This window comes from Monodon monoceros, unplaced genomic scaffold (genome assembly GCF_005190385.1).
Source record: "Monodon monoceros isolate NGI ecotype Baffin Bay Population unplaced genomic scaffold, NGI_Narwhal_1 Super_Scaffold_9, whole genome shotgun sequence".
NCBI lineage: Eukaryota > Metazoa > Chordata > Mammalia > Artiodactyla > Monodontidae > Monodon > Monodon monoceros.
Genome location: NW_021703786.1, coordinates 26,557,599 through 26,583,117, shown reverse-complemented (window position 1 = coordinate 26,583,117; position 25,519 = coordinate 26,557,599). Strand labels below are relative to the sequence as shown.

The following is a 25,519-nucleotide window of genomic DNA, read 5'->3' as shown; positions in this document are numbered from 1 at the left end:
TATCAGGTGTGAGAGGTGGAGAAAGTAACTTGTTTCTGATGACAGTTAAAATACCCAAGTTTTTGAATGAGCACTTCCATAGAAATTAGAAATGTAAGAGTGGTGTTAGTAAAGGCATAACTATGCACTTGCTTCAGTGGGAGGCAAAGAGGTGGTGTGTTGGCTGAAGCTGCTGAGGTTGGGTACAACCCTTGCCCTGGCCACGCGCGTGCAGCCTGGAGGCGGATACCACCCGCCAAGGGCAACTCTGGAGAAAACAGGTCCAGGGTCTTCAACCTGGCAGGGGCTTCTCTCTCCCAACTGGGGCTCCTCCTGCAGGGGCAATAGGGCGAGTGGCCACCTGCTCTGAGGCCAAATCCCCTCCCTCTGTACCACCCCAGGCAATGGACGGCTCAGTTACACCCCACCAAACCCCAGGTCCTGAGTCCTGGCCAAGTCCCCTCTGCTAACCCAGTGTGCATGTGGGCATGTGTGTTGGGGCATGGGGGAGACCCACCAACCAGGCAGGCTACTTTGGCCCCTGGTCATTAATTTTGTCCCCTGGAAGGGAACAGTTCCAAAGCTCTTTGTTCATCCAGTCTAGCTTGGTCCACCAGGGGCCAGGGAAGTAAGTTCTTCTCAGTGCCCAGGGCTCCCGCGTCACCCATTTTTTTGTTCTGTGAATCTAGAGATGCTGTCTTGCTTGAGAGCAGGAAAGCAGCCTGGGAACCCCAAAAGAGGAGAGGTAACCAGGTGTTGGCCAAGGATGGGTCAGCAGGGATGTGGCAAAGGAGAGCAGAGCAGGGCTGTTTGGGAAGGACAAGCCCAGGCCACCTGGGACCTGTGCCCAGGTGTGCTGTGGGCAGTGCATTCACTCAGTAGGGAGCAGGGCTGCAGGCGAGGTGAGGAACGGGCAGTTACTCTGCACCCCAAGCCCCAGTGTGGCCTCCACACTTTGGGAAATCACTTCACCTCTCTCTGCCTTGGTACTCTGCCTTGGTATTGGCTATTGGGCAGGCCCCCTCCCCACCTCTGATGTCCAGTGTCACCAGATCACTGCGGGATTTTCAAGGGGCACAGGGCAATAGGCAGGCATGCATCCCCTGGGAGGACCCCCGAGGTCATCCAGCAGGTTGAGGTGACATTTGCAAGCTTGAGAAAAGAAGAGACATTCCAAGGAGACCACAGTCTTTCTTCACTCTTTACTGTGTAAAAATAAACTCAACAATTCATGTCATTTCAGCAAGAAAATGAAGAAAAAGAAAAAAGCAAGAATACCAGTAGAAATAGTGCATTTCCAGAACTGCTTATGGGAGGTGGCAGGTCCCATGGTTTTGACCCATTAGATACCCAAAAGGCTGCGGATCATATGAAAAATGTACAGCTTTGGTTAGCAAATAATGAAAAAGTAAGATACATCAATTCTGTTTCCTATTATACAGTATATACAATATAACAATATCAACCATAGGGGGTTTGCTTTGTTGTCGTTGATTTTTTTGTTTTTTTTTGGCAAATAAGACAAAATTGGGACTTTAAGTATTTGGGCTTTTTTTCTCCTCATTGACTTGTTCCCCTTCAACAAATGGCACTTAAGTCCACTGTGCATGGAAGTGATACATTTCCCGTCATTAGCTGAATAAATTTACACACTGTGTTTTAAGAGATGAAACCATGACTACTTTAAGCCACATTTTGGTTGCCATAAGGTTACAAAGGATACTATCCTCTTAATGTTTACAATTCGGAACCCTAGTTTCTTCTATCAGGGTTGGAACTGACCATCAAGTCCTCAACTCATTCCACTCAACAAGTCAGCTCGAGACAGAGGGGCCACCATAAATGGCCAGTGTGCATCCCATCCCCGACACATCTTTGAGAACAGGTGGCCCCTCTTTGGAGCACATTGGAATGACTGTGACCTTCATGCCAGCCTCTTCCCTCCCCTTCACTCCCCACAAGACACCCCCTTGGTCTCAGGTCCCAGGGCTGGTGACAAAGTGATCTTTGCAGTCTTAGAAAATAAAACTGTGAATCTACAAAAGGAACAGAAAGCATACAAAATGTATCTCTTTCTTCCAAAATAACATGCTTTCAGTTCTACGTTTTTGGCGGAGCCTGAAAGTATTTTCAAGGGAAATATAGGTTGAGTTAATTTATAGGTTTGTCCTTTTCTTTCATAAAAATACTCTTGTTTGGTAATAAACTTTTTCGTCTAGAGTAAGAGAAATAATACTGTTATCAAAAGCAAGAAAGGCTTATGATTCAAGTGGGCTCTAATCCCCCGAGGGCCCGGAGAGCCTCTGTCAGCAGCTCTCCCACCTCGGACACCCAGGGAGCTGTGGGACACCAGCTCGGTGAAAGCAAACACTGTCTCGACAGTGCTTTTTTATCTTCTTCTTTTATAAAATGGCTTACCTGAGATAGGCATGTATTATTTCAGTGCAAGAGGGAACATCAGTCAGATTAAGGGGTAGATGGAAACTATGTGGATTAGATTTGTGGCTGTGTAATCGGCCTTCCTCCGGGCTGGCAAAGTGCCAAGTGTTACCACAGTAAGGGAGTCCGGGGCTTGGCACAGGCTCCAGCTGGGGAGGGCGGAGGGAGTTAAACATCAGCTTCCATCCCTGGCACCGCAGGTGTGTCAGGGGAGGGGCGAGGAGGGTGAACAGGTCGGGAGGCTGAAGGGACACAGGCGTAAGCATCTGGGGTGTGCTCTGCCCCTCTCTACTTAGGGCAGAGGATGGCTTGTGGTCCTGAAAGGACAGCTCCCACTGCGCCCACTGGGACAGGAGGTGGTCGGGGTCTGGTAGATCCATAGATCGGCAGGGGCTGGTGGGAGGTGCTGATGGGAGAGCACCTAGCACACTCTGGGCCTTGCCTACAGCTCTGAGATGGCTGAAGTGAGGGGTGGGGCCGATCTGGTCTAGAGGGGGATACTAAGCTCTCACTCTTTCCCAACCACAAGCATTGTTAGGCTTGTTCTCAACCTACATGTTAAAAATACTTCTTGGTGTGTTTGGGGAATGGGGAGGGGGAGAGGGAATCGATCTCTCCCTTGACCTCCTCCGACACCCTTGGCTTGCTTACCCAGCCATTTTTAGTAGCTACATGGATGGTCACAGAACAATGGGTGGCACTGGGCACACAACACAGAACCAGAGAAGTTCATGCAGGCAGGGGAACACACACCAGACTGAGGAAGCAAGGGACATGCCACCCCAAGGAACATGCAAACAGAGAAGATCCCTTCAGATCCACAGATGCCACAGCCCGATGGGCTCTGACAAAGCACAGCGGTCTCAGAAAAAGCCACCGTTGAACCACAACACGCAGCCTGGCGCCTGGACCTCACCCTCGGCACTAGAGTGGTGCATTGCAGCATGGCGGCTGGGTACCGTGCAGACACCTACGCGGACACCAACACAGACACACACAGATGCACTAGGTTTCCGACACAACACGGACCTGCGTTTAAGGAGACAGGTGCCCTGGAAGGAACAGAAGACAGAAACACCTGCTCCTCCTGAAGAAATGTCTGCAGCTGTAGATGAGCCAGGCAGTGCAGTAAAATTTCTAGAAAGACTTGCCAGCCTTTTGCTAATTAGACTCCTGGTGACAGAGTCCAGGTTGCCCTCCGGGTGTGCGACCCCCAGATGGTGCAACAAAGCAGGGAGCTCACCCTCCCCTGGGTGTGATCCGTCTGAGTGCTATTCTGCTCGCTCTCATTCAACACACACACACACACACACACACACGCACTTTTCTCCCCGCCTTGGAAGGTCTAGAAGGAGGCGCACATGTTAGTTTTTCATGGAGGGAAAGAAATGTCAAAGCTTCTGGACACTGGCTGGGTCTCAGTGTCACCAGCTGGTGACAGTTTGGGGGCTACATAGGACTTGCGCTCTGTAAGATGGGGGAGCGGATTTCAGGCCCCGGCCTAGCCATGTGTGGCTCCCCAGAAGAGGTCTCCGGAGGCCCTGCCCCCTTGGAGGGCTCGCCTCGGCCCGGGTGAAGAATATGGCTGTCAGAGTTACCACGGACCTGGCCCGTTGACTGGCTGGGTTCAAGTTCCAGTGGCCCTGTGTGGCTGGGTCGTAATCAGAGTGCGGTTTTCCTGGTCTAAAAGGTCTGCTCTCAAGCTGACCCACCGAAGCCTCTGGTCTCCCACTGCCAGAGGTCAAGGGGAGGAGACCAGGGGTCCTGGCTTCCTGGGCTGTGGATGGGATGTTCCTCTCTTGGGGGCACTAGCTGGCAGCTGAAGGGGAGTCTGAGGACGTGGAAAGGCTGAGGGCCACAGACAGTATCCTGGGCCAGAGCTGGCCGAGCTGGGTATGCAGGCTGGCCTCCCAGGCCCAGGGCTGCCCTCAGATGCCAACAGCAGGATGCTGGCCAGGCACTGGGGGTTGGGGGAGGGACTGCCCAGATCCTGAGGCTGGTCCCTCCTCCTCTGCCCCTGCCCAGCACGTGGTGCCATCACAGGACACTGTCTGCCTTCAACCCTTCAGAGAGAATTCCTTCTATGACAAAATACAAATTCTCCGTGGAGAGGCCCCCGGCCTTTAGCAAACTGCTAAAAGATATTTATTTTATCAATATAGAGATATGTCGCTCTGAAAAACGTTTACAAACAAAGACGAATGCATTGCAGAAGAGGCACCAGCCCCAAGGCACACGGGCGGACACCAAAGTTGGCAATGCAGATATTAGACCAGTCATGAGATTTCCCAAAGCCACAGAGAAAGAAGAAATGAAATACCTCATTTTACAAGAGAAGGCCTCCCCAGAGAGACAGACCCTTGTACACACACAAACACACAGACACACACACACACACATACACTCACACACAGGTCCTCTCACCTACGTGTGCATTTTTCAAAATGTTGCAGCTGCCGGCTTTACTGGTGAACAGGGCATGCCTGAGAAACAGTGCGGGCTCCTAGAGAGGAGTGGGGACACCTCGGGGACGGATGGGAGCCGGGCCTGCTTCACGTGCACGAGGACGAAACCAGGCTGTGTGCGTGTGCGCATGTGCGAGGGCGATGGCCTTGAGTCATTCCTGGGGGAAAGGGAGAGAAGAAGAGACGACGGATCATCACCGCACAAGCAGGGGGGAAGCGGGAGGGGGCTGGGGACCTGGGTACCAGGAGGCTCAGCCCGGCCCTGGGCCTCAGTTGATCTGGCGACAGGCTTCAAATGTCCACTTGGTGGCTCCACCGTAGATCTCGATGTGGGACTCAGACCAGGCAATGACGTTGCCGGAAAGGGCCTTGGTGCTGCAGGTGGCCAGGTTGTACACCTCCCCCGGGGTCAGCTTGCGGTCCCAGATGTTGAAATGGGCCAGCTCGCCCACGAACGCTTGGGTGGCATCAAACCCGCCACCCAGAGTGTCCTTCAGAGGAAAGCAGAGGATGAGGGGGGGTCATAGCAGTGGGGGCCTATCAGGAGGGCACCCCTAGGCGGAAAGGAGTGATGCTGGCCTCCTCTGCCCTGGATGCAGAGCTTCTCCTGGGGGCACCTGAGAGCTGCCCAGTGAGCGAGGGTGTCAGCCAGGTCCATGGACAACTGTGGGAGCAGTGCCTGGGGGGCCTCCCCTACGCTCCCTGCCTCTAGTCAAGAAGCTCAGATGTCGCTCTTTAACAGCAATAGCGGCCCAATGAGAATGGAAGCCCTGGGGCTCTCCTGCCTGCCTTTCCCTCCTGGGTGCCCAATGGGAGACAAACCACTTCCAGGAAATAAATTATGCATCACTAAATGCACTTGGTCTTCCGGCGCCAAAGAGCATTGCTGCAGTTGTTGAGAAAGTTGTGGAGAGCCTTGAGGCCAGAGCCCGCTCCTGCTTGCCTTTCCTGAAAGTGCCCACTCAGAGCAGGGACTCTGCCCAAACTGCTGCATCGCTTGCTTCCCTCAGCTACTTCTAGGGGACACCACTCGCCTCTCCAGCTCCCGCCCACTTTGCTCCCTGCTGCCTCTCTGCCCTCTCTCCCAACACCCTCATTCTCCTTTCTCCTGCCTAGTCTCTGGTTCTGGGGCTCCTCCCCCTGCAGCTGCCCCCCCTTTCCCTGCCCCCATGGCCTGTACCTGCTCCTGGCCCAGCACCAGCACGCCCTGTGGCTTGATAGGGTGATAGGGCGCCAAGTTCTCGCCGTTGCCTCCCTGGGTGCCATCCTGGTAGGCTTCCCAGACCCCGTCCCGGGTGGTCCAGGTGATGCAGATGTGGTGCCACTTGCCATCATTGATTACAAAGGGCAGCTTAGCCACCTGGGAAGGAGAACAACATACAGGACATTATGGGAACAGGGGTACAATCAGAATCAATTATCATCACTAGTTAGTAGTTCAACCGATATTCATAGGCATTTACAATAAATATCAAGAGCTGTTACTGAGTTCTTGCAGCACCTGCCCCTCTGGACTGTCAGGCCCATCCATTGATGGAGCACAAAATCACAAAGGAAATGGGAAGATTTGTCAAGGGGGCTCCTAAGATCGATCTGCATATGCATGCAATCTCCTCCCTCTTGGCTAGTCTATGATCTGATGGAGGAGGGCCACCCCTGGGGGCTGAGTTCACTGCTGCTTTCTGAGCCTCTCCTCTCTTCCAACACTCCATCTCTAACTGCCAGATCTCTGGGTCTACAACCCACCCAGCCTTTTTGCAGAGACTCTGAAAGATGCCAGGGGAGATGGCACCATGCCTTTTAATGCTCGGACCAGCCTCTCACCTGGAATTTCACTCACGCTCTTAACATTTCAGGCAGGGAGCCTGCCTCAGCCAACGAAAGAACCCTCACACCCTTTTAACTTGGGGGAAATGGGGCCCCAGAAAGGCACAGCCCTTTCTAGGCAAGGCATCAAGAGCAAGGGCTTGGAATCTAATTCCCAGCCTAGGTTTTAGACGTTTACTACCAAAGCTGGCATAGAGATGAGGGAGTTTGGGAGTTGGCAGCTATTCCCACAGCTAACGGAGGGCCAAGATGGAGACGGGTTCCCTGGAGGGAAAGTTTGCCCTCTCCCAAGGACTCACCCAGATCTGGCCTCCTCCCAGGGGTAGGGGGCTAAGCAGGATTGATTTGGACTCTCTAGGAGCATCTTTACCACCCCCCCCCACAGCATCTATGGTCTCCCAAATATGGGGGAGCAAAGTCAGCTCCAAGGCCAGCTGGGGGAGGAGGAGTCTGTCAGATGGATTGTCCCCCTGGATTATCCTCCTCCACCACCAGCCAGGAGGCCTCTGTCTGGGAGGCCTGTTCATGGAGCACGGCAAGGGCACCCCTACCCACTTCTCCCAGGCCTCACCCTGCACCTCCCTCAGCCCTGCCTGGCAGGCTCTCCTCTTGGGGCCACAGTAGCATCTGAGGCTGTATATCATGCTACCGAGACCTGTCCCAGCAGCTGGCACAGACTGAGGCCCTGGGGGCCTCGCCCTGCTGCTCTGCAAGTCCAGAGGGGTGGGGACTCTACCTTGTCGTTGATGAGGATCTCCATGGGGTTGTTGCCCCACTCAATGAGGACCAGCTCATTGGCCTGGCCGGGCACAGCATAGGAGAAGGGCGTGCCCACCCCTGGCGCTGCGCTGGACTTGAGCCACATGCACACCGTGAAGGCGTACATCTCCGGCAGGCTCTTCTTCACCTTGGCATACATGTAGTTGGTCCGCAGGGGGAATGTGAGCTGGAACTTGTCTCCGGGGCGGTTGTCCTTCTGACCTGGGGAGGACGGGACACAGTCCAGATACCTGCACCTTGACGAAGCGCCTGTCCCTGACTAAAGCAGGCTTGCCGATGCCCCTGCCCCCAACCAGGCTTGGAGATGCAGACAAAGCAGACTCCTCTCTGTTCTGTAGATGCTGAAAAGGAGGCTCGGAGAGGTCAAGTGCTTTGCCCCAGGGCACAGGGCCAGGACAAAAGAGCTGACCCAAGGTCTCTGCTCCCGGTCTGGCTCCCATAAGGTGGCTCCCACACGGTGACCCCTGTGGAGAGGCTGGGATGGGGGTGTGGGGAGCCGCCCGCACACTCTGGGTTCTGAGCATCCGCACCTGGGCTGGGCAGTGGGCATGGGTAGGGAGTGGGTCAGTGCACACCCTGTAAAGCAACGCTCGAAGGTGGTCTCCTCCCGGCCAGTAAAGAGGCTATTAGCTCCCGTCAGAGCAGCCCCTCCAGGAGCCCAACCTGGTTCCAGGATGCTGACTGCTGACGGTGCAGGCCCCCCAGTGCCCGTCACACTTCCCGTGAGGCCAGGACACACTGCAGCCCCTGGTCATTCATCTGACCCAGCCGATTTGCCCCGAGGACTCAGGCTGTTTCCAGAATCCCATCCATCCCACAGGAGGAAGAGTTGTACCCCCCGAGGCTCTTCTAGCAACTCTGTCTGGGCCCCTGCAGAGAGGGCAGGACAGCAGGGAGCCGGGAGGTGGCCCTAAAGCCAGGTTCCCCTAAGGTGGCTTCTCTGAGGGTGAGGCCAGTCATTCTCAGGGCGCGCTTCCTGTGCGTCTCCTGAAAAATCAGGCTCCTGGTCCCATACCCTCCCTTTATACACGGCCACCAGCTCCCCGCCTGCTGGCAACGTCTCCAGGGAATGCTTTTCTGCCCTCTCCCAACCTACACACACCCTGTGGCTGTGGCCCTGGGCATGGTGTGACTGATTCCAGGCAAAACATTCCAATCCAGCAGTGGGCATGGGCACCAGGCCCAGAGCCAGGAACACACACCCACCAGCTCCAGGGTGTACACTGGGTGCTGCCAGGGAGCCCAGCACTAAACCGGCCCCTCCAGGCCAAGAATTATTTCTAGAAGGCATCCTGCTGGGCCAGCAACCCCACGCCCTTCCTCTAAGCCAGGTGTCAGGGAACAGAGCAGGGCTGGCCCTCAGTGTTCCCCTTCCATTTCAGGCTGGCAGCCCCCTGCCCTTGGAGTACATCTGGTCCCTGGTCTCTCCAGGGGGTGTTCTTCATTTCCCCAATCTCCCCTTTCTCCCCCCCACTTCCCCGATCTGTTTTTCAGTTACATAACGTGCCTTAAGATGGCACTGTTTAAATCCATCCGGCACCCTTTGCAGTCCGAGAAGGGTCACGTGGCCCTGCTTCGAGCCCCGAGTCTCACCCCCCCCCACACTTTTACAACCTTGTTTGATTTCTGCGACTTCAAGGCTGAGCCTCCCGAGCTCATCCGTGGGCCTCGGGTGAGATTGGGGCTGGCTGGAGTTGGCGACTCGGGAACCGCGGGGCTGCATGCAAGATGCCTGGGCTTGGGTCACTCAGAAGAGAAAACCTCGGGGGTGTGCTCAGGGTGGAGGGGAGGACCCGGAAATCCCCAGAGGATGCCAGGGGCACCAAGGAGCTGGGAGGAAACCTGCTCAGGGCCCAAATGTGCCATGGACCACGAGGGCCCAGCCCCAGCCCATGCCCTGCTCTCTGCTGTGGATGGAGACTGGCTAGAGCCAGGTTTTCCTAGCCAGGGAGGACTTGAGCCAGCCAAAGCTATAGTGCAAAGTTGCTGAAGATTAAACAAATCAGACTTGGAAATATCCTGTGAGTGTGTGAGTGTGTGAGTGTGGCGGGGGAGGGCGGAGGGAACCCCAGGCAATCCCTTCCTCACTCTGCTTCCTGAGATGTCCTAAGCCCAGGGCACCCCAGTCCTGCCAGGAACACCAACTGGAGAACCTGGGGCAGGGATGGGGCTAGAGGGGTGGAGGAGCTGAGGGCTCTTACACTCCCAACCTGAGCTATGCAGGAAGCCAGGACCAGAGGCAGGGTCCCACTGGTCCAGGGAGCTGAGACAGGATGCATGACCCCCCAGCCCCCCATGATCATTACCTTTCTCGAGCTCGCTGATCCGCTGGTGCAGGGAAGTCAGGGCACTCTCGATCTTGACTCTTTCCTCGGTGTCATTTCTGGGGCCCCCCTTGCCCTCCTCCAGAGTGTTCACCCGAGACAGCACCTGCCTCTCCAGGTCATCGATCTTGCTCTGCAGCAGATCCTTGAGGCTGTTGGTCTGGCTGGAGGAATTGAGCCGGCTGTACTGCTGCGAGGGTGCAAGGGTGGGGGGGGGGAAACCATATCGTTACGCGTGGAGCAGGGGCCGTGCCGGGAGGCCGGTGGCGCGGTCCCCTCAGGGCGACTGCGGGGGCAGCCTGGCGGGGAGCTCGGGCGAGTGGCCGTCCGCGGGGCCCCGCACGCTTGGGGAGGGCCCAGCCAGGCATCGGCACCCGGCCAAGGCCGGGGTTGGGGATGTCGGGCCAGGTCGGGAATGGAGGTGGGGGAGGGCAGAGGGGCGCGCGAGCCAGAGGGGAAACAGCGGCGCGCGCGGACCTCGAGGTTCTCCAGGCGGGTTTTGAGCGACTGCAAAGTTTGCCCGAGTTGGCTGAGCGTCTCGGCGGCCGGCGTCCGAGACAGGTCGCCCATGGTGTTCTTGCCCGAGCCGGGCTGCTTGCGGCCGCCGCCCGTCCGCGCCTCGCCGGCGCTCGCGTCCAGCGTGCTCTGGCTCTCGCAGCGGCCCAGCTTGGTGGTCAGCTCGCGGATGGTCTCCTTCTGGCTCAGGATGGTCTCCTTCTGCTGCAGCACGGTCTCGCGGAGCTGCAGCACGTTGCTCCGGAGCTCCTCGGCGCCGCCAGCGGCCACGGACGCGGCGCACATGTCGGCGTCCACCGGCACCGAGGTGCAGATGAAGCGCGTTGGCCCAAAATCCTGGGCCCCGCTTCCCAGGAGGCAGAGGGCGAGCAGCGCACAGGTGCGCGCGGCGCGGCCGGCCAGCATGGCTGCGGGCGCTGGGACCCGGCGCTCCGGCCCGGGCTCGGCTCGGCTGGAGCTCCGCGGGCGGCCAGCGCTCTGGGCGCCGCGCTGCTCACTGTTCCGCCGCGCAGTCCGCACCGCCGCGCTGTCCGGCCCCCACTGCCGCCTGCGCTGCGGAGCCCGCGCCTTTTATGCCACCGCGGGAGGGGCCTCGCGCTGCCGACGTCAGCGGGGGAGGAATCCCGCTTTAATTGTCTGCGGCCCGGGCCCGCTGCTCGGCTGGGGTCGTAGGGGTGCGTAGTGGGGGAAACTTCCCCCAACCCCCGGCGCCGCCGCGGCCTTCGCACCACCCTCTACCGGCCCGTCCCTGACCCCAGCCGAGAACGGAAGGGGTGGGGTGGGGAGAGGAGGGTGGGCCGGGCCGCGGCCTCGGACTCCTGGATGGGCCACCTGCATGGTGTCCCCATATCTCCGACGGGGCTCGGGGCGTGTGGGAGGCCACGGAGGACCCGGGAGACAGAATTCGGCTCAACCCGCTCGGCTGCACTGAACACGCGCGGGGCCCGGACCCGGTCCCCAAGGACTCAAGTCGTCCACACCTGCGTGCCGGGTGGGGAGCGCCGGGAGCAGAGCCTCGCTACGTCGCTAAGTCCCGAGAGGGGGTCGCGGGACCGCTCCAAGTTTCTTAGATGTCCGTATGGGGTTAAAAAGATGCTATACACCCCAGGTCTGGGGGCTTCCCACGCCCTCGTTCTTGGCTCTCCTGTGCCCTCCCCCACCCCCCAGCTCCGAGCTTTGGGGACTGGCAACGTCTCCTGGGATTGACAGCCCCCACCTCGTGCCGGCGGGGCAGGCGGGCACTTTCGGAGGCGTCCCTCGCGGATTAAGCCTTTCCTGCCAGCCGAGCGGGCCCGATTCCGGGCAGACGGCGCCGCCGGAGCTGGACGGTCCCTCCAGCCCCGGGGGAGGTGCCACGCTTCCGAGGGGGCCCTGCAGGCGGACCGTTTCGCGCTCTCCGAGCGCCTTCCCATCGCGGAGATGTGAGGGCACGTGTGTGTCCGTGTGCGAGTTGCGGTGCGTTCGTGTGTCCATGTCTGTGTGTGTTCGCGTGTGTGTTGGGCTTTCTGGACCCCATTCACCCCAGCTGTGCCCACTTCTCTGCCGCTGGGGAGGGGTCCGGGACTTTGGGAGGGGGGCGTCGCACCTGCGAAGCTCCAAACGATGGTAGGTTACTCATAGTCACCCCACTCACCCGCCCACACACTCGAGCCATTTTTCTGGGCAGCGGCGCCGCGGGGCTCGGCTCCCAGATTTCCGTCCAGTTTTCAGTGCCCGGTTCGGGGCTCCCGACTAGGGCCTGAGATCCTGGCCAGTCCCTGGCGGTCAGAGCCAAACGCGCTTCGAAAGCCGCCCCTCCCAGCTCCCACTGTACAGAGGAGGGCACTGAGGTACCAAGACTCCGGGGTCCGGCTCGATGCGACAGGTCGAGCCATAGCTACAGTCGCAGTCGGGGCCGCCCGGCGGACACCCCCGCCCCACGCTCCGAGCCCTTCATTCCGCCTCCTCTGGGCTCTGCGATGGCCCCGCCGTTGGCAAGTGCGCGGGTCCCTGCCCGGAGGGACCCACAAGGCAGCTCCTGGGTGCGGAGCTGACTTCCGCCCCGCGGGTGGGAGATGAAGCCAGCTCTATTGAGAGCTTTTTGATAAGCCACGATCTCCTCCCTCTCCGCAGCCTCCTCCCACCCCCTGCCCCCCGGGCTACTCGCGGCCAGAGTCTTTCAGCAGCGCCAGAGGGACCCCGCGACCCGCAAGCGGCTGTCCTGGGCTTGGCGCGCCTCGGTCCTGGGCTGTGCTGGGTTTCCAGCCCCAGCGGCAGCGCTCGCCCACCACTGAGCCCTGAGATCTGCCGCAGCTCACCGCCCGGCCCCAGGCCGCGGGAGGGGGCCGGCCACGAGGGTCCCACGCGTGTCTGCGACCGGAGCGCCCCAGGTCAGCAAGCGACTCGGGAGGAATTACCCGCGCGACAGGCACCACGGCTTCTGCCCCAACTCCCATCCTGAGACCGGATGGAGTCACACACCCCCCCCCCCGTCCCCCCCGGGCAGCGCCCCCCCCCCCCCCCCGCGCGCTCCCCCGGGCCAGGGCTGTGTGTGGCCGGAGGCCGATTTCCATGGGGCCCTGAGGGCACAGAGGGATGGCGCTCCGCAGAGATCGTGTGTGGGCGCGGGAGAGGAGCCCAGCTGGGCCGGGAGGAAGGTGTGGACAGAGCGGGAACCCTGGGCTGGGCCTTGCGTCCTGAGCCCCAGGAGAGGCAGGGGCTTGCCTGAGCAAGGCAGGGACCTGGGCTTTTACCCCCAGAGGAGATCTCAGCGGTTGGCACTTGGCACTTGGGCACTGAGGGCCAGAACCCGACCGCCCCCCGCCATCGCCACAGACCCCGACCGCCCCCCGCCATCGCCACACACACACACACACACACACACACGCACACACACACACACACAGAAGAAGATGGAGTAGACTGAGTCTGAAGGGGAGGAGGGGCCCTGGGGCAATGTCCGGGGCAGTGGGATCTCTGGGAGGGAAGTATGGAACCCTGAGGGGAGGACACTGCGGTCAAGGGCCCAGGACCCTTTGGTCCCAAGGCGACCTCTGTGGAGCTCTCTGTCTGCCAGAAGGCAGTATGTGGGACACCTGCGCAGAAATGCTGGGCTGTGCTGAGGGGCTGGTAGGGGGCACACTATGGCAGCCCTCTGCCTTCTTTAAATCTTTTAAACTGTACCCAAGACCCTGGGCAGGAGAGATTCAATCTGGGTAGTGTTTGCAGCGTCCTCTCCCTCCCTAGAGATCAGGAGGTATCTGGAAGTTGGGGACTAGAAATCAAGGACTGCCTTGTCCAAAACCCTCAGAGGAAGAACAAGTTGCCTAGCTACCTGGTCTGAAGGTCTCATATGTGTACACCTGTTCTCCCGACCTGAGCCCCATAAGTCAGAACTGCAGCAGGGATGGAGGTGGGGGTGGGGGGGAGGAAGTGCTGTATACACACTTGCAGTGGAGTTGGGAAAAGATGTGGCAGGATCACACAAGTATATGGTTTTCCCACCTCATGGATGCAATAGATGCGAAGAACCTAAAAAGCATAGATAATAGTAAAATGTAGTAGAAAACATTAGAAAGTGATGAGTTCTATGTATTACCTTCGTTCTTATTATAATTTATATAATTGTAAGTTTGTATAATTTAAATTTTAATGATGGCTGTGTTTAACAATCAGCTTGCAAATTCCTGAAAATGTAGCAATCAGCTGGAGCCAGCCAGCTGGGCACAGCACTGGTGGAAGAAGATGGAGAGGCCTTCAGAGGTTAAATTGTGTGTGGGGGGGGCAGGTACCTCGATGTAGGGAGAGCAAAGGAGACTGGTGGAGAAGTGTGGCCGGAGGCTCCCCAGCTGTGGCCAGCGTAGTAAAGGCAGGCAGGCACAGGAAGGCTAAACAGGTGGGTCGGGCACTATTCTGAGCACATCAGTGCTGTTGAGGGTCTTTACCCAGTGGATGGTGGAAGCCCACCCAGGGAGGGTGCCCAAGCCTGGTGCTGTGCCCAGGGCCCTCACCCATACTGTGGTGTCTCCTGGCCCTGTTCTCTTCAAGGGCCAAGGCCATGGGCCGGCCTAGGAAGGAAAGAGCTACCCTCATGGCAGGCAATAGGGGGGCGCTGGGTGGGTGCTGGGAGGGCGCAAGGAGAACCTGGGAGGACCTGGGAGGGCACTGGGAAGAGCTGGGAGGACAATGGACCCAGGCCAGGGCCCACCCACCACTTGACTCTGAGCCCATCTAGCATGAGGGTCCACCCTGCCTTTTGAAATAGCTCTCCCTGCAGGGGGGAGGCTAGGAAGTGGAGGGGGAGGCTGAGGAGTGGAGGAGGAGGGCCAGGCAAGGCCCCGGGACCCCGTCTGGGAAGAGAAGAAGGCAGGAGTCCTCACTGATCTGGCTCTGGACACGGGTGGGCTCCTCAGACAAGAGTCAGGCCCATGTCACTGCTGAGGACACGCCGTGGACCCTGCTGGGCGAGCTGGCGTCTAACCTGGGACGGGAGGACGCTGCGGTAGTGTAAGTGTCTGCTGTTTTAAATGTGTGGGGACACGTCTGCCATGCTCCTGAGTTGATTTTTGCTTTTGTTTCTGTTTTTGGTTTGTTTCTGTTTGCAGCAGCCCCACAGTGCTGGTTACGATCTGTTTCTCAGTCTGGGTGCTGCTTTCGTAGGGGTGTTCACTTTGTGTCCAGGAGGATGACTTATGCGCCACTCTATGTGTGGTTATCTGGGGGGGGGACAGCACCCACAGGTTGTCCCTGGAGCAGAGGAGACAGGCTTCTGGCTGCTACCAGGTGAGAGTCAGCAGGTACCTCTGGCAGCCAAGCCCTCACGACAGAGCCAGGCCATGTGACTCCCATGTGAGAAGCTCCTGGGCCCAAGGGATTGGGGATGGGGCCACTCTGACAGCAGCAAGCCCCATGGGGCTTCTGACCCCTGGCCTGGAGTGGCATTCCTGACAGGCCCCATCCACCCACTCTGGTGTGACGGGGACACGTCCCTGCTGCCCAGCTCTGCTGGGGGAGGGACCACACCAGAACCGTCCCCTCTGCCCTCTCCTCAGACACCCCTGCGGTAATAGCCTTATCTTATAAACAAGGAATTGTCCTTTTCAAAGCCCTCTGTCCATGTTCATTCATTTGCCTCCCTAAGGCATGGCTGGGCTATTGTCCTTACTTGGCAGATAAGGAAACCAAGGGAAGTCCAGGGTCTCCCACACTTGCAGTGAAGGCAAAGCTGAGGGGCAAGCCCTGGCCTTCGCACTCCCACCCAGCTTTCTCCCTGCCCACCCCAGTACTCCCCGCCTCAACCCCGAACCCGCAAAGGAAAGAGCTCTCAGGCTGGCAGGATTGAGTGGCAGAGAGGAGGCCCAAGAAGGGACAGTGGTCCATCCTGCCCACACCTGGTGGTGGAGGCAGATCAGGCCAGGTCCGCAGACCCCGGGCTGAGGAGCTGCTCACCTGCTACCCTTGGAGGAGAAGCCACCCTGCTTCACCACAGGATGTTCAAGTTCATGCCCATTGTGTGAATACAAATATCCCTGCGGCAGCCACAGGGGGACTAACAAGTCGTGGGCCGTGGTCATTAGCGTTGGACAGTGGGGTCCCCCCACCCCGGGCCTCCAGACACCCTGAGGGCCCCCTTCCTCTGAGCCAGCCTGGGCAGCCGTCAGCCCAGTCTGGCTGGAACACAGCCCTGGGTGGCCTGCCCTCCTCTGGACCGAGCCCAATGCTGGGATCAGGTGGGGAACGGGTGCTTTTGAACTTGATGACTTGCTTACCCCAGTAAACAGGAGTTTACACGCATAAACTTACCATCCTGTCTCGGTGAAAACTCACTTTTCTCCAAGCAGGGGTTTCTGGCCCCAGGCAGAACTGTGGGCACTTAGTACAGTGTAAATGTTCATCAAGTGTGCTCTCAGTTCAGCAAATATTTCCAGAGCATCTACTGAGGGGCAGACCCAGTGCTGGGGCCAGGGATGAACACACCAGTCTCTCCATCCTGAGGGTGCTCAGCCTGGTGGGCAGATGGGGTACCACGCACCTCCAGGGCGGGATGGCACGTGAGTGCCCCAGGCCAGGGCAGGTGGGTGGGTTGGGGTCGAGCAGTCAGGGGGATTTCCTGAGGAGGTGATACCAGAGCACGGTCTTGAGGAGCGAGTGGGGAGGGAGGTGGCTGGCACGAGCAATGCCGGGTGATGGATGAGGGGCGTGAGTGGCGGGCGGGGACGTCTTCCATCTTCGCAGTGTAAACTGCAGAGCTGGCTGGGAAGAGGCGTGGGTGAGGGCTGGCAAGTGTGTAGGAGCCACAGTTCCGTCCTGTCCATTTCATCCTGTCTGCAAGGAGGCACAGCTGCGGTGCCGAGTGTATGTAGGAGGTTCTGCCTGGGAACCTGCCTGGGAGGGCAGACTTGAGGGGGACACTGGCTGAGAGGCTGCTGCTGGGTGATGGGGGGTGGGAAGGAGTTTGTGGCAGGAGCCAGGGAAAGAGAGACGGACTTGAGAACGTTTGAGGAGATGAAATCGTCAGGACTTGGTGATGACTCGGGTGTGAAGAGTGAGCAGAGGGAGGAACCTAGGAAGCTTCCTGACTCTGGTGCCGCCCACTGAGTAGGGGAAGGTCTGGAGGGAGGGAGAGACCGTGAGTTCTTGCTGGGACATGTCACGTTTGAAGTGGTTATTCGACAGCCAGGAGGAAATTAAAAAGATGGGGACCAGGTACTTGGCCCCAAACCCAGCACTTATTAGACTATCCATATTGTCCATTGAGGAGACTGGTCCTGAGCCAACAGGGACTACGGGTCAGTGGGGAGGTCGGGGGCTGACAATGGAACCCCGAGAGCATCTTCAGTGCGGTGGAGTTGTAGCCAACCAGTAGAGAGACGGCCCAGGGAGCGGATGGAGGAGAGCGCCTGGGACCCCACTGCTCAAGAGGTTAGTTAAGATTTCTGATCTCTGAGAGTGACGCCCCTGGTGACAGGCCCTGGCACTCCCAGCCATTTGCATGGTGCCCTCGGACACCAGCGTGCTTCCCAGCACTGTCGTCCCTTCCCTCCAGACAAAGGAACTTGTAAATTCAAAAGCCAGGTCTGGAGCGGTCCTGGAGCCCCCACACCAGAACCCCATTTGCATCCCTTTGGTTGGCTCCCTCGAGCTAACAGCATCTGGCTGGTGCGGTGGGTGCTGGGGCCACCAGCCCGCTGTGTCCTTCCACATCAATTTCACCATCTGCCACAGCCAGGAGAGGGCATATGAAATATAAAATGAGCCGAGGCATAAAAGTGTTTCGGAATAAAAATGGTATGTACCAGCAAGGGATTACAATTATTACAAGGTCTGTGCCTGCTGCCATCACTCATACCTGGGAGGGGAGGGCATGAGCTCCTGCCTCTCTAGCCTCCTCCTCTGGGGACTGGGCCACCACGAACAAGGCTCACTGGACAGAGGCCGCAGGCTGCCAGGCACCGGCGAGGTCCTGAGAGCCCTGGGGAACCTCCCAGTGCACCAGAGAGCATGACACAGACCAGTTCCTTCGTTCCCTCATTTGATCACGGAGGAACCTGTGAAGCGGTCACAGCAGGGGCTATTACATTTTATTTCCCCCATTTTACAGACCAGGCAATCGAGTTTCCTTACGTTTCAGTGTCTTGGCTTAAGCAGCACAGCTAATTCTTGTAATGTAAGAACTGGCCTTCTGTTTCCAATCATTCATTCATTTATTCATTCAGTGAACAGTCAGTCTTCCAGTATCTGTTGTGTGCTGCCGGGAACTCTCCCAGACAGTGGAGATGCAAGAGCTTTCCAGCTAATTTTGTGTGTGTGTGTGTGTGTGTGTGTGTGTGTGTGTTACGCGGGCCTCTCACTGCTGTGGCCTCTCCCGTTGCGGAGCACAGGCCCCGGACGCGCAGGCTCAGCGGCCATGGCTCACGGGCCCAGCTGCTCCGCGGCACGTGGGATCTTCCTGGACTGGGGCACGAACCCACGTCCCCTGCATCGGCAGGCGGACTCTCAACCACTGCGCCACCAGGGAAGCCCTCCAGCTAATTTTTTTAAAGTTGATTTCTTGGTTTTAAGTTTCAATTTCATGCACTTTTCTTAAAACCTTGTTATCTGCTACCAGCAATTGTATTAAGATCCCTCTAAGGTGATGTCTGGCTGGGCCGAAGCATGAACCCATGGCTTTCTGGTCTATCAATATCAAAAAAATGCAGTGCGCCCCCTCTGGGGCAGGGTGAGGCACACTGGGAGGGAAAGAGGCTCAGCGTGTGAGCTCCAGGGTCACGGCCTTGGCCACCAGCTGCGAGACTCTGGGTCTCGCAGGATGTGAGGATGACATCAGGTGGCACAGGGGAGGCACCCCATGGAACGAGCGCGTGATCAGTGGTGATGGAGGTTATCATTTTTACAGTGATGTCCTTGTGCTGTTGGCAGCACTGGTCCAGTCCGGGGATGGTCTCCAAGCCAGGAGGGGAGCTGACAGGACGTGCAGGAAGCAGAGAGCTGTTTTTCCGTTGTGGCTGTGCTTCCCATCTCTGTTTTTCTTGATGCTGAGTCAGAGTTAGTGTCCAAACCTCTCAGATCCTGCGGCCTGTGGACATGTCATGGGGATGAAACAGGAGCTCTTGGGAGAGGAACCCTCTTTAAACACCCGTTGTAGGGTGTGTGTGTGTGTGTGTGTGTATGTGAGAGAGAGAGAGAGAGAGAGAGAGAGAGAGAGAGGTTCGGGGTGGGGGCGTGGTCAGAGAGGAGAAATCTTAAACTGTCATGTAGTGGGAAGAAAACAAAAGAATGAAGGAGTGACATCCTCCTGTTGCTTGTCTTAGGGTTGCAAAGCCTCTTTCCTGGGAAGATTTTCATTCCCTGTCTGCACAGGGACAGCCCAGTGCCCTGGGAGGCAGGGCTGCAGCAGGAAACTGGTTAAAGCCAGCCCTCACCTTTCCATCTCACCCCCACTCAGGACCAGCCCCATCGGCTGACAGTGACTCCGGCAGCGTTCCCCGGTCCCCCAAGCCAGTCGAAGCTTAGCCTTAGCCGTGACTGTCTCTGAGGTTCTGAGATGAGGCCGACCTCCCAGGGAATACCGAGCATCATGCTTCCTGACCCCTCCTGGTCATCCCATCCGTCTCCAGTGGGGTGGGAAGTAAATGTCCCCCTTTTTTTTTTTTTTTTTGGACACACTGTGTAGCAAGTGGGATCTTAGTTCCCCGACCAGGGATTGAACCTCTGTCCCCTGCAGTGGAAGTGCAGAGTCTTAACCACTGGACTGCCAGGGAAGTCCCAGTAAGTGTCCATTTTTATTCCTTCTGCCGTGGCTCTTTACTTGGTGATACCCATGGGCCAGGACAGTGCTGGGCACAGGGGGTGGCATGGGGAGGAGAAGCTGTCCCCACCCTCAGGCTGGGGTAAATTGACCTAACAAGGGATTCTTGAAGAGTGAGGAGCTGCGGCCCGGAGCGTACCTGTCACCTCTCATAGCAGCCACTGCCTGGCGTCTGGGTTGCACAGCCTGCGGCCAGCTCCCCGCCCCCACCCCCGACCGTGCTGCAGCCCAGCGGTCCTCGCTTCCTGTGGCCCTGGGGCTCCTTTCTGCTCTGCACACTCAAGTGCACACCTGGAAGTGTGGGGTGAGGCCACACTGGACCAATGGCGTAAAGAGTCAATGCATAAGAACCTTCTCCTGCCCCTGGGGGGATGGCCCTGAGTGGTTCATAAGTCTCTCAAGAGGTCCCCTGGTGCCCACAGCAGTGGCCAACTCTGTCACTCATCCTTGCACTCCTCTTTCCCCCTGGACCACTTCACAGATAAACCACCTACCAGCCTCAGGCTCTACCTTTGGGAGAGCCCAGCTGACTCAGGGGCATCTGAGGAGCACACAGCAGGGCTCCCACCCAGGCAGGGGATCAGGGAAGGCCTTCCCAAGGGAGTATCGTTTAAGCTGAGCTCTGAAGCGGGAGTGAGACTTGTCTAGGCAAAGAGGTATTCTAGGTGAGGAAAGGCAGCACGTGCAAAGGCCCCAAGGCAGCAAGGTGTTTGAGAGTGGCAAGAGCAGAGTATTGGATGAGCAGGGGGTGGACATGGAGTTCAGTAGGTCACACTAAAGGGTTTGGACTGCACTAGGGGCATGGGGAGCCACAGAAGGGTTTGGAGCAGGTGACTATTTTTTTAAAATTGAAGTTGATTTTACAATGTTGTGTTAGTTTCAGGTATACAGCAAAGTGATTCAGTTTTTAATGTGTATATATATATATAATATATGTTATTACAAATATTGAATATAGTTCCCTGTGCTATACAGTAGGTCCTTGATGTTTATCTATTTTATATATAGTAGTGTGTATATGTTAATCCCAAACTCCTAATTTATCCCTCCCCCAACCCTGCTTTCCCCTTTAGCAACCGTAAGTTTGCTTTCTATGTCTGTGAGTCTATTTGTTTTGTAAGTTCATTTGTGTCATTTTTTTAGATTCCACATATAAGTGATATTATATATCTGTCTTCCTCTGTCTGATTTACTTCACTTAGTATGATAATCTCTTGGTCCATCCATGTTGCTGCAAATGGCATTATTTCATTCTTTTTTATGGCTGAGTAATATTCCATTGTATATATGTACCACACCTTCTTTATCCATTCATCTGTCGAATCGATGGACATTTAGGTTTCTTCCATGTCTTGGCTATTGTAAATAGTCCTGCTATGAACATTGGGGTGCATGTTTCTTTTTGAATTAGAGTTTTCTCCAGATACATGCCCAGGAGTGGAGTTTCTGGATCATATGACAACTCTAATTTTAGGGGGTTTTTTTTGGCTGCACCGTGCGGCATGTGAGATCTTAGTTCCCCATCCAGGGATTGTACCTGTGCCCCCTGCAGTGGAAGCGTGGAGTCTTAAACACTGGGACTGCCAGGGAAGTCCCTATTTGTAGTTTTTAAAGGACCCTCCATACTGTTCTCCATAGTGGCTCCACCAATTTACATTCCCACCAACAGTGTAGGAGGGTGCAGGTGACTATTTTTGGAAGCTTCTTCTGGCCACTCAGTGGAGAATGGATCCAGCACTGGCACCAGAACAGACAGGGAGACCATTTAGGAGGCTGTCCTGGTGACCGGGTGGGATGACGGCTTGGAACAAGGGTGGAGGTGGGGAGAACACCCAAAATTATGCCATGTGCGGAATCAGCACCCATTCTATGTGAAGTCCAAGGCTGACCGTATTTAGCTCTGGCCTCCATGACTGTCCTGGTTGATTTCTCAGGGACCGAGCAGCCTGGTCTCCCCTCCACAGGCCTCTGACACAGCCCTGCTGCCCCCTTTCCTGTCTCCTTATCCCTCAGATCAGTCTGGGGACATTCCCAACACTCAAGCTGTCTCATAACCCCTGGCCTTTAAACAGAAGTGGAGGAGGGACGGCAGTGCTGCCTGTCCGTACCACGTGGAAAGCAGCTCAAATGTCTCGTACATGCCCCTTAGTGGCCGGCCAGGGTGCAGGCTGCACGTTCTAGTCTTAAACCTAAGACAAGTCACTCGATCCCTGAAGTCTTGGTTTCTTCATCTGTGAAAGAGGGATGTTCTCTGCCTCCTAGGAAATCATGTCAAGGGCACAGCATGGACCAGTGGTGGACCAGCAGTGGGACTGGCACAGAGGTTCTGGGGGTCCAGGAGGGCAGCTCCTGTTCAGGGTGTGGGCTCATCCCCCGACCCCACCCCAAAGTCTTCTCTGACCATAGGTGACCAGGCACTCAGGGGGTGCTTCCAGGGAGGCTGTTGCAGGCCCAGCTCCACCGGCCTGGAGGGGCCAGGCTGCTTGGTCCAGCCACATGCTCTCCAGGTACTAGGCGGGCTGTGGGTGCCCTGCAGAAGGGGACCCCCATCAGAGTTGGACCAGGCACAGGTGGGAGAGTAACACAGCAGGGCAGAGACCTGGTCACTGGGAAGCCCACCTTCTAATGGGCAAACTTAGGCCCTGCTGCATGGACAGCTGTCATCCCAGGTGGGGAGCATCATATCTGACCCCATCTGGAGGTACCCAGCCCTGCTGCCCCTTTAAGTGAGGGATGCCTCAGAGAGCTGGGTGGGGGAGCTCAGAGCCTGCTTGGAAGAATTGAGCTCCATTTAGCTGCAGCATCTGGCTTGCAGGCCCCAGTGCTCCCTGGTGGGGCCTCTCCATTGCCCCTCTCTCTCTGTCTCGCACGCATACACACTCCCGTCTCCCTCCTCTCCATCCTTTTATCTCGGCCTCACACTCATAGTATTTGGGTCTGTGAAGTCACCGCTTCCTTCCCGTGACTGCCATTTATAGCTGGCAGTAATGAAAGGCGCCCATTTTTTAAAAAAATTATTTTATTTTATTTTATTTTTGGCTGCGTTGGGTCTTCGTTGCTGCACGCAGGCTTTTCTCTTGCTGCAGCGAGCAGGGGCTACTCTTCGTCGTGGTGTGCAGCCTTCTCATTGTGATGGTTTCTCTTGTTGTGGAGCACGGGCTCTAGGTGCGTGGGCTTCAGTAGTTGTGGCTCACGGGCTCTAGAGCTCAGGCTCAGTAGTTGTGGCGCACGGGCTTAGTTGTTCCGTGGCGTGTGGGATCTTCCCTGACCAGGGCTCGAACCCGTGTCTCCTGCACTGACAGGCGGATTCTTAACCACTGCACCACCAGGGAAGCCCAAGGCATCCATTTTACATTCGCTGGGCCCCAGCAGCACTACAGAGACACGGATCCCTTTGTTGCAAATAATTAATTTGGTTCCATATTGCGTAACATCCTAAAAAGCTTTCCAGGGCAAGCTCCCGCCGGCTGGACACTGTGATCTCATCAATATTGCATGGCATCGGGCACTACTGTTATGCGGTTTCATTAAAAATTTAATTTGTGGTTTAAATCTGCAGCATTCCCTTTAAAAGGATATAAAGGGAGGGAGAGGCTTTGTGTTGGGGGTGAGCAGATCTTGCAGGGATCCCAAGCCCCAGGAGAGGGAGGGGGCCTTCCAAGCGCGGGAACAGCGGGCCCCTCTCTGATTGGCCGCCGGCCACAGCTGCTGATGCTGTTGCTGGAGGGGGGGTGACTGGACCATTCATAGAAATTATTTCTCCAAATCCTGTACTGTTTCCCTTTCTATATCAGCCATGGGGAAAGGGCAGCTCCCGGGAACCCAGACGCTGGCGGAGGGCTGGGGTGGCGGTGGGGGAGGCTTTCACCAGAGACCCTGGGCCCTTCCAGACCAGAGTTGCCACCCCACCCTGAACTCCTGGCTGTGTGGCCTCTTGCAAGTTACCTGCCCTCTCTGAACTCTGGTCACCCCCACTGCCCCATAAAGTCAGTGCCATGATTTCCCGAGAATGAGTGAAGGGCCTCCCAGATCTGAGTCAGCACAGCCTGTGTCACTGTCACCCCCATGTGGCTGTAGGGCAGGTGGCCCCTAGTGACAGGGTGGCTGTCCACAGGACCCCTGCTGGGGACCACAAGTGTCTGAAAGGCCACCATAAGTCTTATTTCTTTATCTGGACCTCACTGTCTCCCGGAGCGGACTTGGGTGATGCCACCAGCCCTGCAGCATATAGACTGGAATTTCGTTTCCAATGAGGGGCCTTCACTGGGGGGTGGGGGTTTGGTTTTGCTCTTTCCAGAGAGGGAAGGGGAGGCCCGTGAGAGCTCTGATTCTGGTGGGGGAGGGGAGAGAAGGGAAGTGAGGAGTGGGAGCAAGCACAGATGGGCCAGAAGAGACACTTGGGCAACCTCCTAACGCTGCCTGGGCGCCTCTGCCTGAGGGCGCTTCAGACCCTCAGGCCCTGGCGAGGCCACTGACTGTCTCGGAAGGCAGGGATTTGTGCATCCGGGGCTATCTTCTGACATTGTTCCAGAGTGATTAAGTTAAGCTTCCTGGGGCCAGCTGGAGAGAGAGGACAAATTGCTTTGTAAAATTGATTTGCTGCCGTAGCATTTACAGCGTGCCCGGGGCATATCCACACTGGCAGGTGCGTTGGTGCCCTTCCCTCCCTCACACGGGGGTCTCACCGGCCATGTGTACACCAGTCACACGCCATGCGTCCAGAACATGACTTGGGCACCACTCACTTCAGTGCACATGTCTGTGTCCACTCATGGTGGGCTCATGGTGAATCCTTAGTGTCTCAAATGTCCACATGAGGCAATGGCCACCCACAGCTGCAGCCTGCTGGGAGACTTGTCCCAAAGACCCCTGGAGGGGTCCATTTCCGTGGGCAATAGCCATGGGTACCACAGGAGCTAGAGCTGGGATCTAAACATCTGAGACTTGAAGGTTCCCTAAGAAGAGGGGCAGAGCCAGTGCTGGACCAGGGTCTCTGGACCCCGGTGGGGCCTTTGCAACACCTGGGCTGCCTTTCTGCATTCCTGGGGAAATAGGACAAGGCAAATATTGTGGTTTTCAAAGAATGTGTGAGCTTGGATTATGGTATGATGAGACCCATGGACCACACAGTTGGCTGCTGAGGGCCATCCAGGGAAGGAGGACATGCTGGGGCCAGGGGTCCATCCAGACAGAAAAACATGGCTGGCATCACCACCTAGATAGAAAAAGGACAGATGGTTCCTTTCTGGCAGGTCTGCTGTGCATTAGAAAGCACATACTTGGTAATGGAGCATCTTGGCCTGGCTGTAGCCCAGGAAACAGGACTCAGGCCCTTGGGCGCCGCTGGTTTCTTTGCCTGCTTCCCAGGCACTCTGGGAGCACTGGCCAGTAGTGTCTAGAGCATCCTCTAGACACTTCTGGGCAGTGGGAAAATGGTCAGGAATCCTGGCAGTGAGGGGCAGCTTCAGCATCATGCCTGGGCCAGAGCCGGCTCCTCCGCTCAGCTGCTGTGTGACCTCAAACAGGTGACTTCACCTCTCTGAGCTGTGTCAACTGTTAAATTAGACAAGACCCATAAAACTCTGAGAATGGTGTTGGTCTACAGAAATAAATTAGTAAAGTTTAGTGAATGCTGATTATGATTTCTTTCGTCTTTCCCTCCCTCAAGATGCTCAGGTACTAGTAACACAGGGGAGTGAAGGAGGGGCCGAGCCAGGGGTCCCGGGGTTAGGGGGCTCCTGCCAAGCCACAGACAAGGCAGGAACGTGGGCCTCTGAGCAACATCTCAGGCTGGGCCCTTGCACAACAGCACCCTCCCCACCTTTTAAATTTTTTAATTTAAAAATGTTTTAAATTGTGATAATATATAATAATATAAAATTTACCATTTTAACCATTTTTAA

General features: G+C 56.8%; 2 protein-coding genes across 2 annotated transcripts in view; one reads left to right on the top strand and one right to left on the bottom strand.

Annotated features, from left to right (window-relative positions):
• The window catches only part of ENDOV (endonuclease V), an 85,138-nt gene that overhangs the window by 51,846 nt on the left and 7,773 nt on the right, over window positions 1-25,519 (top strand). The gene's annotated exons all lie outside the window — the stretch shown is intronic.
• On the bottom strand, window positions 866-10,863 carry NPTX1 (neuronal pentraxin 1). The gene is made up of 5 exons (XM_029211602.1): window positions 10,292-10,863; window positions 9,797-10,004; window positions 7,447-7,691; window positions 6,064-6,243; window positions 866-5,374 (listed from the first exon to the last, which is right to left on the bottom strand). The coding sequence occupies exons 1-5, from the start codon at window positions 10,733-10,735 to the stop codon at window positions 5,153-5,155; spliced, it is 1,299 nt and encodes a 432-aa protein (XP_029067435.1). The 5' UTR covers window positions 10,736-10,863; the 3' UTR covers window positions 866-5,152.